An 11,871-nucleotide genomic window follows, 5' to 3' on the forward strand; every position below is an offset into this window, starting at 1 on the left:
GCCCACCAGGTGGGCGCACCGGCTCTCAGGGCTAGCAATGGGAGAGATGGATGAGCCCTGGGGACTGGAGACCATGGGTGCTCTCGGGTAGTGCTGGAAAAGATCTCAACTCCAGCGGAACCCTAGCCCTTGAAAAGTCATGGAGCGCCAGGCTGGGATGTGGCCCAGCCCTCTGACCTTGTGTCGTCACTCTGCCCCATATTCCTGCATCCAGACAGACCAGCTACACCCCCGATCCTCCACAAATCCTCTCAGAGTCCCTGGGGGTTCAGGAATGGAGGAAAACACCAGATGGGGTTGTCCCAAGAATGTGGCTGTCCTGTTCCCGCTGCCTGCCTCGTCCAGGCTAGGTGCTCCCTATATAGCCACTGGATGTGTGAGTAGGTGGATCGAGGGCTCTGCCACTGCCACAGACTGGCCCTCTATGCCCAGTGCTCCTGTGTGTGAAGCAAGAAGTGGTCTGGATGGTCACAGAGGTCTCTTCCAGGTCTGGATCCTGGCTCTGCTGCCCTCGCTGCACTTCCCTCGCCAAATCCCAGACGGAAGGAAGGAAGGTCACACAGGAGGATGCAGAAGTAGCTTTAATTGCTGAGGGTGGAGGGTGACAAGCATGGAGACTTCTGTGTCGCTGATGAAGCCAAGGAGTAGCTGAGAGGGGTCCTTCTGGCTGGACTGAGGCTTTCACTCCAGTTAAACAGTGGCAGCATCTTCCCAGAGGGAGATGCTGTGGGGAAACATGGCCAAACAACGGGGAAGTAATCTGGAAGGAAACCTCAGGGAGTTAGGCCACTGACAGCAAAGGGGCCCTTATGCCCCCCCTGCTATTCTCCACACAACTGCTGCCCAAGTGCTTTCCCACAATTCCCTGTGAGGTCTAAGGCCTTGGTGACAACAGGACTGCTACCCATGGTTTGGGGTCTTTCTTTGGCACCTTAGTCCCTTACTCTCCCCTCTCTTCACCTTGGGACTAATGGCAAAAAGACTAATCAGACCCCTGGTTGTATAGCTCAGTTGGCTAGAGCACTGTCTAGTTGGCTAGAGCAAGGAAGGTTGCTGGTTCAATTCCCAGTCAGGGAACATAACAGGAAGCAGTCAGTGAATGCATAAATAAGTAACAACCAATCAGTTATTTCTCTCTCTTTCTTTAAAAATCAATTAAAAAATAAAAAACTGATCAAAGCCCAGGACTGGAGTCTGGGTTCAGTGCTCTGTATATAACCTGGATCACAGATCAGTCTGAGGTCAGCATCAGGGCCTCATATGTGACTAGTATCAGGGTTTAATCAATAACTGGGGCCAAAGCTCAGTCTGCAGCTAGGATCCGGACTCAATATAGGTATGTGATTAAGGCTTGGGGTTTAGAGTGAGACCAGGATCAGGGCTCAGCTTGGGACTAGGGTCAGGGCTTACAAGACCAAGATCAGCAAGATCAGAACTCAGTTTGCTGCAAGCAAAACAGGAGAACCCAAGCTTTGCTTTGGCTTCACCATATTCCCCTGAGGAGGAGCCTCATCCTTTCTTAGCAAGGGACCCAGAGCCTGGTGCCTCACCAGTCAGGAGCATCACAGCAGTCCTCCTTATGTGCCCTCTTTAGACAGGCGATTGCGGTTGGATTCCTTTCTGAAGATTATCTGGAAGAACAAAATCCATAGCAGGCCTCAGTCCCCACCAACTAGAAACCAGACCCCAAAGGCTACCACTCTCCACTGGGTCAGCTTGACAGCCATAGACCTCAGGCATGTCTCTCCACCTCCCTGAGCCTCAGTTTGTGCATCTGTAAAATGGGTACAATAATGGTACCTATCCCACAGGGTTGATGTGAAGATCCAATCAGATGGTGCATTCAGAGCACAGAGTGACTGCCCAAGGAACCGGACCTGTGGCCATTTTTATAGAAGGGCCAGCTCCAGAACCCTGACACATTCACTTAACCCATTTCCTTTGCTCCAGCATCCCCAGCAACCCGGCCATGCCTGGAGACCTGAAGGCTAAAGAAAGCCTCCAGTGGGTGGAGAAGCCCCAGCTCCTCATAAGAAGGAAGAAAGGAAGGAAGGTGTTTATTTGCAATGCCCACTGGATATTAGGCTCTTTATGCTTCTCCCTTTAATCCACTCACCAACCCCTCAATTTTTATAACCTTGTTTTACTCGGGAGAAACTGAGGCTCAAAGAAGCAGAACCACTGGACCAAGGTCCTATGGTTGCTAAGTAGCAGAGCCAGGATTTGAACTCAGATCTGGCCCATCTTCTTTCTCACATCATTCTGCCAGGTAGCTTCTGTGGGTTAACTGAGGGATGACAGTAGGAAGCTCTCAGAGGCCCACAGAACCCCTTCCATTCTGCAAGGACCCCTCCAGCTATACTCTCCTGAATTGCTCAGGATGTTAGGTCCTTCTTCTCCAGGGTCCCCTGCCCAGACCAGCCTGTGGGGTGGGCACAGAGCTGCATGCCCACCCTGGGCAGGCTGCATAGGGAACACCTTCACTTCCCCAGGCTATGACTTACCGATGACAAGCTGGACAGTATCCACACCCAGTGTGTCGAAAAAGAGTTTGAAAAGTGGGCATATCTGAGAGGGGAGACAGAGGGAAGGAAGAGGGTGGAGTAGGAAAAAGGACAAATCCATTACCGACTGGGCACAAACTGCCAGCCCCCCACAGAGATGCTTTTCACATGGGATCTTAGAACCTTTGACCCTTAGGATTCTGGAACACTAGAAAGCTAGAAGTCCAAAATCTGAGAACCTTAGAACACTAGAATCCTAAATCCTACAACCTTAAATCCTAGAACCTTAAGAATCTAGAGCGTTAACATCGCAGGCTCCTGCACTCTCGGGAACCTGGAGTTTTAGAGTCAAATGGGACCTGGGAACTGTAGAGCACTGTTTCTCACGATTTTCTTCCAGTTCCCTGGAAGCAAATTTCATTTCCATAGGCCTGGGGTGGGGTCTGAGAGTCTGCATTTCTAACAAGCTACCAGGGGAGGCCTGTGCTGCTGGCCACACATTGACATCCTGTAGTGAGACTCCAGTTCTGTGAATCACAACGACACCGGGAGGATTTTCCTTTCATACACCCAGGTTCCTGGCCCCCTTCCGAAATGACCCATTCAGAGACTTTGTAACTGCGGGCACACAGCACCCGTGGTTTTGTACGGTGCACAGGAATCCTGCACAAGGCACATGCGGTTTTGGATGATGTGCAAATAAAAAACCTGTTCTATAGATCTGTGTTTACTTAAAAAAATTAATTTTATTATAAGTGATATTAATTTCTATTTATACCAAGGATATGAAGTTTCCTTTTAAAAATAAGCATGTTTAAATAAATTTAAGTAAGCAAAGCTGTGTTGATTAAAGAGAAACATTAGCTAAAAGGCACATGGGTAGTACGTGAATATGACAGATAGTTCAAGTCTGGGACTCAGTGATTTCAGCTAATGCCAGGCCTCTGCTCTTCTTCCCCATCCCTCCAGGCTGAGCAAAGGGGAGCAGGTTCCAGCTGACAGCCCTTTGAGAAGTTTGCACCTCAAAAGGAAAGGGGCCTAGAGAGTACAACCAGGCCTGCAAATGCAACATTGCCCCCCACCAGGCCTGGCTCTGGGCACCCAGGAGTGGAGGACTCACCTGTGTCTGCACCGCGGTGGACAATGTTTCGCTCAGGAAGCTGGACGCAGCGTCTGTGAGTCTGTTGACCAGTTTGTTGCGTCTGGAAAAGTGAGGAAACTAATGAAACATGGGCTAATGGGCAGAGCTGCCAAGCAGCGGGGACTGGGGAGAGGGTGGGGAATGGCAGAGCACCTTGAAGGCCTGTAAACAAACCCCAGGGCCACTGAGATGCCTTTAAAAAAAACATCTTATATATTTACTTTGAGAGAGAAGGTAAGGGAGGGAGAAAGAGAAGGAGAGGAACATCAGTGTGTAATGCATCAGTTGCCTCTCACATGCCAGAGACCCAGGCATGCGCCCTGGCTGGGAATTCCACCAGCGATCTCTCAGTTCACAGGCAGGCACTCCATCCATTGAGCCACACCAGCCCAGGCTGAGGTGTCTTTCGAAGCACAGACAGAGTCTCCCTCTATCCCGGAGAATTATCACTTATAACCCCCTGTCTGAGCAGCATCTCATCCCAATACCTCATGATAGTCTCAACAACCCAGTTCATTCAACAAATACCACAGAGCAGCAACTACATGCCAGGGACCAAGACAGGCTGGGGAAATGGGGATGAGCAAAGTACAAACAGCTCCTTAACCTGGTACCTAAACATCAAACAAGTCTTGCTAAGGCTGGCTCCTTACCACCTTCAGCTTGAAACAAAACTGTCACCTCCTCAGGACTGCCCTCTCTTACTGCTCCCCCCAAAGGGAGAGCTTTGCATCGCAGTTCCCTGATAAGTGTGCCGCTCTGCCCAGGGCTTCTGCCATCTGACACATTGCTTGAGGGCTGTTTATTGATGGACTGAATGCTCGCCTGTCTGCCTTTCCCTCAGGACAATAAGCACCACGAAAACAGGTCCTTGTCTGTTCTCACCAACAAAGTCTCCAGAGCTCAGAACACTGCCTTCCTGGACAGAGCAGATACTCAATCCATTTGTAGATGAAAGAATGAATGAAGTAAACATACAATTAAAGGTGTAATGACAACTTGTGACAAAAACTCTGAAGGGTGAGAGGAGACACTTTTGAGAGAGAATCAGAGGAACCTCATTTTAGAGCCTGAAGGAAGAGAAGGGCATTGAGGTGGAGGGGGACAAAGGTATTCTAGTAGCTAGGGCAGCTCTGCACTGGTCTGGAGGTGGGAAAGAACTAGCCAGGGCACAGAGCAAAGGCCAGTGTGTCTGTCTAGGGTGAACAAGGCGGGTAGTGAAGAGGGATGAGGATGGAGCAGATCACACAGAGCCTAGGGGACCATGGGGGAGGGCTTGGGATTCCATTCAAAGTGGAAGGAAAAGCCCTGAGAAGACTTAGAGCAGCAGAATGGAATGCCATTTTACAGATATGGATGCTGAGACCCAGATTGGCAGGATGAATTCCCTGGGGCAAAGCAGTGCTCAGCGGGACTCAGGCTTTTCCAACTAACAGCAGGCCTTGGAACCTTTCTTTGGTTTCAGGGGGTTCTTCAGGCAACCCTGATGGGGGTAGGGTGGATTCACCTCTGCCTTATTCCCTTCCAAGGCCAACCTGCCCCAGTCCTCAGCTTCCAGAGCATCTCTCCTCTCCCAGCCACAGCCAGGCTGGCCCGTTCTCCCTTAACACTCTACTGGGGCCAAACCTGATCTTTCAATCACACAGTTTAAGGTGTAGATTTTTGTGGATTAACAGGGATCAATGATTTAAATAGACAGGATTACGTTTTCAAGATACTATTTCAGGAACTTTCCAGTGGGTGGAGAACAATTTGGGGCAATCTGAAATTAGAGCCCATAGTCAGCATTTACTCCTTTTCCCCTCTCCCAACCATAGGCAAGAAGGTAAATATAATTGATGATGGTGATTGAGAGCATTGTGTAACAGTGAAGGGGTAATTCTTCAAGAAGATATACCAATCCTAAATATGCATGCCCCTAACAACAGAGCTTCAAAAAGCGAGAAGCAAAATTCTGGTAGAGCTGAAGGGTGAAATAAGCAAATTCACAATTATAGTGCCAACACTCCTGTCTTAGTCATAATGGAGAAAACAAAGAGACACAAAGTCAGCACGGATATTATTATTATTGAGAGCTTAGTATGTGCCAGACTGCATGCTAAACATTTGTATTTTATCATTTGGTTAGCTCAGCAGCCTATGAGTAGGTATTATTGTCATCTTCAGTTTACAGATGAGAAAACTGAGGCTCAGAGAGGTTATTACAAGGTTACAGAACCAAGGTCTGTCTGACTACGGAGCCTAAACCTGTTTTCACCACATTGTGCCACCTCCCAGGTATAGGAATAGAGCTGAAGTTAGGGGTCCTTGACTCATCTGAGAGCCCAGCTCTACTGAGATGGATGGGACTTACCTGGACAACAAGCTCAACGAGATGGTAGCTGGGTCGCTGGCGCATTTTGTCATGACCGGTTTGAATTGGCCACCCTGGTTTTCAACTCTGATACCACCCAGGAGGTTCAGAGAAAGATTCAGGTCAACTGTCTTGCCAATGAGAGGACTGCAGGAAATAAGTAAGATTCACTGTGGAGAGAGGTCTAGAAGACTTTTCACATTGCCTGCTCGGGTCCCTCTACCTATGTGGACACTACCCAGGATGACCATGGATAATGTCAACCTTGCCCATATTCTTTACGGGATTAACAGATTTATATTAGGTGCTTCTTCTCTTGGCCACATAGGTTTGGTTCATATGAAATTTTTCTATAGAATCACACTAATAACTAAAATAAGAATAATAATAGTTAACATTTATTGAGCAGAAATTATGTTCGGCACTTATAAAAGGTATTTTGCCCAGATCAAACCATCTAATTGTTACAGCAAGACCACAAAGAGAAAGCACCATTATTATCTCTATTTCAAAATGAGGAAGCATTGGTATAGAGAGGTTAAGTAACTATCCCAAGTTCTCGTAGCTAAAGAATGATGAAATGATAGTGTACTCAATTTATAAAGATCTTCCCACAGGTGCTCATTCTCTTACCTCTCTATTTTTTAAGTAATTAATATACCTTAAAATGATAGTTTTTAACCATATGATTTCACTTATATGTGGAATCTAATGAACAAAATAGAAACAGACTCATGGATACAGAGAACCTACTGACAGCTGTCAGAGAGGAGGGAGGCCAGGGAGATGAGTGAAATAGGTGAAGGAATTAAGCAAAAAACAAACAAAAAACCCAAAAACTCATGGACACAGATGACAGTATGGTGATTACCAGAGGGAAGGGCGGTTGCAGGGAGATGAATGGTGGTGGAAGGCGACTAGACTTTGGATGGTGAGCACCCAATGCAATGTGCAGATGATGTATTTTAGAATTGTTCCCTTAAAACATAACTTTATTGACCAATGTAAGCACAATAAATTCAATCAAAATAAAGTATAAAATTATATTTCTCGCACACACCCTTTATTGCATACTATACACCCACTATATGCATTTATCTGCAATGGTCACTGTTATTTATAAGGAGAATCTTGAGAGACAAAATAATGCTAGAGAAAATTTTGCCAAAGAGTTATAAATGTCTTCTCCTTTTTTGCAAGTTTTACTATTAAGTAAATGTTATGATTCCAGAAATATATTTAATGGAGGATTCTTTTAAAAAAGACTTAGTTATGGCCAAAGTTTGTTAGAACATTTTAAAAGTTGGGATTTTAGAGCTTAGAAACTGCCCTTATTTATAGAGTGGGCCACGCAGCAGCGTGGAAAAGTACCTACTTCCCACTTGGAGATCTATTGGATATCCTGCCCTGCCTCCCCCAAACCCCAGATTCTAATGCACACTCACAGGTTCAATCGAACACCAGCGCTGATGGGGAAGGTCAGCTCAAGTCCTTTGCCATCAGGAGTCGGTTGAGCTTTGATATCCAGGAGGCGGACATTACTGACTTGCAACCTGTGCAAAAACCAGAATTCACTCTCGTCATCCCTCATGACGGCCTTTGCCAGGCACGTCTCTGTACCAGGACCATGCTGGGCAGTTGGACCTCTTCAGCTTCGCTTACTTTGGTCTTTACCATAGCCCCCTTCACAGGTTTGATTGTCTCCATTTCATAGCATGGCATACGGAGGATCAGACAGTTGTGATTTCCCCCAAGATTCCAAGGAAGAATAACTGCCAGAGCCAGGATTTGAACCCATAACTGTTTACTCCAAAATTCTTATGTGTGGAACCAGTGGGTGTAAAGGTTTCAGTTTTATTTCTTCTGAGGAGATTCAAAATTTTATTCTCAGCAACATGTGGAGAAGAAAGACTTAGTCCCCGGAAAAGGGAATCCAGGTATCAGCAAACATGTGGAGGTGTGAATGAAGAGAACCTTCATCCTGACCCTGAAGTTACAGAATATGGAAGCTCAAACCCCTGGGATGCCAAGAATGGCCCTGTGGCCCCACCTGTAATTTACTCAAGCTCCGGTGGACCTGGCCTCAGGTCCCACCTTGGTTCTGTGGGAAGACAAGTTTTGTTAACTTTCCATCTTTAATCTTAAACTTATCCCCTCCCCCAAAGATATGGGGAGCAAAGATCTCCACCACGAAGCACTACTCACCCCCAAATGTTGTTCCTCATAAGTGACAAGAGTTGAGGAATAGCACCAATAAGCCGACCTTCAGCTTTCTGTAACAACCGGTCAGTCAGTGGCCCAAACTGAACGTTCTGAAGGTTAAGGTTTTCCGTCAGGTTCCTAACCACAGCTGACAAAAACAATCACTGTTTAGTGTTATGTGCCACTTATGAAGGACCTACTATGCACCAGGTACTAGATAAGACTGTTTGCCGATGTTATTTCCTTTAATCTTCCTAACAATTCAGTGAGGTAGATATTGATATTGTCTGCATTTTGCAGATGAAGAAATGAAGGATGAAAAGTTTAAGAAATATGCCTAAAGACACACAGCTGCAGATCCCCTCTTCCTTTCAGACTGTCTTCGTGCTAATATATACCCATTATTCATCAACAAAGAAATCAATCAATTAGCCAGGCAACTGATAATGATTGTACAGCAACTTCTAGTAGGGACTTGGAGGGTCTATTGCTCTAAGTGAGATGTCCACACGAGTTTGAAAAACTAGGTCAAAGTGAGAGAGTAAACTAAAATATGGAAAATCTAGAATCAAGAAAAAATATGACTCCAACCCATAGAAGTGACAAAATGTAGTATGAGGAAGAGAACTCTGTCGCAGGCCCAGAGAGCAAGAATTCGCATGGGAGCAGGAGATCGGTGTCCTAATGGGGGGTCTCCAGTGAAAAGAGGGATTAGACAGCATAAATGACATGGCAGGTCTAGAATGGTGCATGCAAAAAGAGCTAAGGGTATGTGTGTAAAATAACTTAAGTGAGAAACAGCAAGGCAATTACTAACTCAAGGAAAAGCAGACGACTACACTGCAGAAGATATGTAACCATAGCACCACAACTCGGCTGTGCAATGAACAGTACCTACCTGGTTATAACGATGCAAACTGAGGATGCCAATTTAAATAGAACTATGTCTGGTCTTACAAATCACTAGGTGACCTTAACCCAGACACTTCTGTTTCTGAGCTTAGTTTTCTCAGCAGTGAAGTTGTAGATTGAATCCCTTCAGTATCTTTGAAGGTTGCCTGACAATATTTGAAAGGCAGCCATTTCTAGGAGTTACTAAACTCCTATAAAAATGTTTATCAACATGCTGTTAATTTTTTAGAAAAGGAAGAGAAAGCCAAGTTCTTTTAAGAAATCCGAATAAAAAGGAGATTCAATTAACTATAGAAGCTGGGATACGACTACCGAGGCTAGGTAGAGTTAACTTCCAATGAGTTAATACAAATCAATAAGAAAAGTAAACAACCTGACAGAAATAATATGCTAAGAATATGGACAAAATATTAAGTTAAAATATGTAAAACCTACAAACATGAAAACATGAGTGGATTCTCCTATAATTGGAGAAATGTAAAGTGAAATGAGTTACAATCTTTCACCTATGAGATTGGCAAACATTTAAGTTGTCCATACCAGTGCTGTTGAGGGAGCACAGAGAAAGGTACTCCCACCAACTATTGGAGAAAATGTTAACATAGGGGATTATTTGTCAACATCTACTAGACTTTAAAATGTGCATATCTTTGAACTTTTGAAATCTCACTTTTAGGACCTTATCCTATTCATACATTGGAAAAAGTCTGCCATGATATAATATGTAAAAGGATATTCATTTAAGCATTACTTGTTTGTAGAAAAATAATAACTGAATGAGCCAGGAAGTAAATAAGCAACCACCTTACCCAGGAAACTGCCCAGAAAGGGCAGTCCCTGGTGGCAGCCCCTGGTAATGCAGCTTAGTGTTTAGGAGGCAGGGTCCTGGGTGCCACCTATCACCAATCTTACTGACTCACTTTCAGCTATATCTGTAATGACCCCAGGTCCTTTATCAAGAACATCTTTCAGGTTGTTGCCAAGGTCCCCAAGAAGCGATGCTGAGGTCCCAGTGAGCAGGCCACACAAGAGAACAAGTTTCCAAAACTGAAACATCTTGTCTTGATACCTGGACATTCATAGGAGAAATGGGAGTGAGAATTAGCCGGTAGCAAAAGGAATTTTTAGTGAACACCACCATTTTTACATTTCCTATCCCTTTAAGATAGATTGTGTTTGTCTCCTGTTTTACAGATGGGCAGCCCAGGTCAGGAAGCTAGGCCAACTTGCCCAGAGACACACAGCTAGTGAGCAGACCAGCTGCCATTGGAAAAGTTACTCTTGACTACAAGTCAATCTTTTTAAAAAAGGGTTTTTCCACATGCTGGCTTCTTTGCTTGGAATATTTGTCTCCCCTTTGCATTTTTTACCTAAGTCACGTCCTATAGACTCTCTGGCTTCAGTAAGACAACACATCCTCTATGAAGCCTACTCTAGGCCCCTCGCTAGAGTCCAGGTTAGGGGGGTTTCGCCCCACCATTTTTCTACCTTCGTTCTCTGCTCAGTGTCCTGAGTACCAATGGCATGATGACCTGTCCTCCTCTGTTACCAGGCTGTGAACTCTTTAGAGAAGGAATTGTGACATTTCACTGTTGGATCCTCAGCCCCTGATAAAAAGCCTACATCCCATGCAGTTCGACAAATAACCATTTGCTGAATGAAAGTAGGAACAAGTACACGGGCACCGTGTCACGACCCTGCATTGCTCATCGGTTTGACACTTCTCTGAATATAATCTCTATCTATCTCTTAATTTGCTATGTTCAAAATATTAGCTAACCCAGGCAGCCTCATTCCTCTGCCTCTTGCTCCCAAAGTCTACTGAGGACCACCTTGTGAGGTGTCCTCAGGGGGAAGCCCACCACTCACAGGTTTGGAGGAGGATGCTCACAAATACTTGTTTCCCTGCACGGTCTCCTGGGATTCTTCTGGGTGGTGCTGGCCCTTATATTGGTGGCCACAGGAAGGGACACTGCCCATGGAAGCAAGCCCTGGTTCTGCGGTCATCCAAGGAGACTCCAAAGAAAATAACCCCTGTCCAGGGTGAGCAGAGAGGCTCCACCCAAAAGCCACCTGCATGTTTGGATTGGAATGGATGGATATGGGGAGGACTTTCTGCCAAAACTAAGACCAGGTTCTCATGGTGCCTCCAGCTGCCAAGCCAGGGGTGGCCATTGTGAATGGGGGTTGGGGTGAAGACTAAGAATGGACAAATTAGAGAATGTGCTGGTAGGAAAACCTATAGTGATCATTTAGCCTATTTCTGTCATCATTTGGAAACTGATGCTCAGAGAGGGGAAGTCTTCTATCAAGTTAGACTTCCTCCTGAGAGTGAACAAAATCCACCTCACATTGTGTGGACAAGTAACCAGCCTGAGGCTGTCCAGCAAGACAGGGACAGAGATGGGACCAGAACTGTGGTCCACAGTAGGTCAGGGTCAGCAACGACAAAGGTCATCCTACCCAATCTTCTGGTGTCCGAGTGCTGTCTACAATATATTTCACGGTGGAGCCAGCCTCTGTGTGAATGTTTGCAGTCACGGGGAGCTCATTACCTCTTAAGGCTGCCTCTTCTATCAAGTTAGACTTCCTCCTGAGAGTGAACAAAATCCACCTCACCTTACCCCCATGTGTGGACAACAGTGAAGCCCAGAGAGGTTAAGCGCCTGGCCTGAGGTTGCACAGCCAGTGTCAGGAGACAAACCCCACAGTCCATCATCCCCAGCACACCTGCCCTGTCCACTCTCCTCTCGGCGCAG

At 45.9% G+C, this 11,871-nt stretch overlaps 1 protein-coding gene across 1 annotated transcript; it reads right to left on the reverse strand.

Annotated features, from left to right (window-relative positions):
- Nucleotides 1-566: 566 nt before the first annotated feature.
- On the reverse strand, nt 567-11,096 carry BPIFA2 (BPI fold containing family A member 2). Its single transcript, XM_024559639.3, has 9 exons — nt 10,982-11,096; nt 10,033-10,181; nt 8,204-8,348; nt 7,444-7,551; nt 5,999-6,145; nt 3,625-3,706; nt 2,505-2,568; nt 1,551-1,631; nt 567-760 (listed from the first exon to the last, which is right to left on the reverse strand). The coding sequence occupies exons 2-8, from the start codon at nt 10,166-10,168 to the stop codon at nt 1,591-1,593; spliced, it is 723 nt and encodes a 240-aa protein (XP_024415407.2). The 5' UTR covers nt 10,169-10,181; nt 10,982-11,096; the 3' UTR covers nt 567-760; nt 1,551-1,590.
- Between the last annotated feature and the right edge of the window lie 775 nt (nt 11,097-11,871).

Source organism: Desmodus rotundus, chromosome 6 (genome assembly GCF_022682495.2).
Source record: "Desmodus rotundus isolate HL8 chromosome 6, HLdesRot8A.1, whole genome shotgun sequence".
Taxonomy (NCBI): domain Eukaryota; kingdom Metazoa; phylum Chordata; class Mammalia; order Chiroptera; family Phyllostomidae; genus Desmodus; species Desmodus rotundus.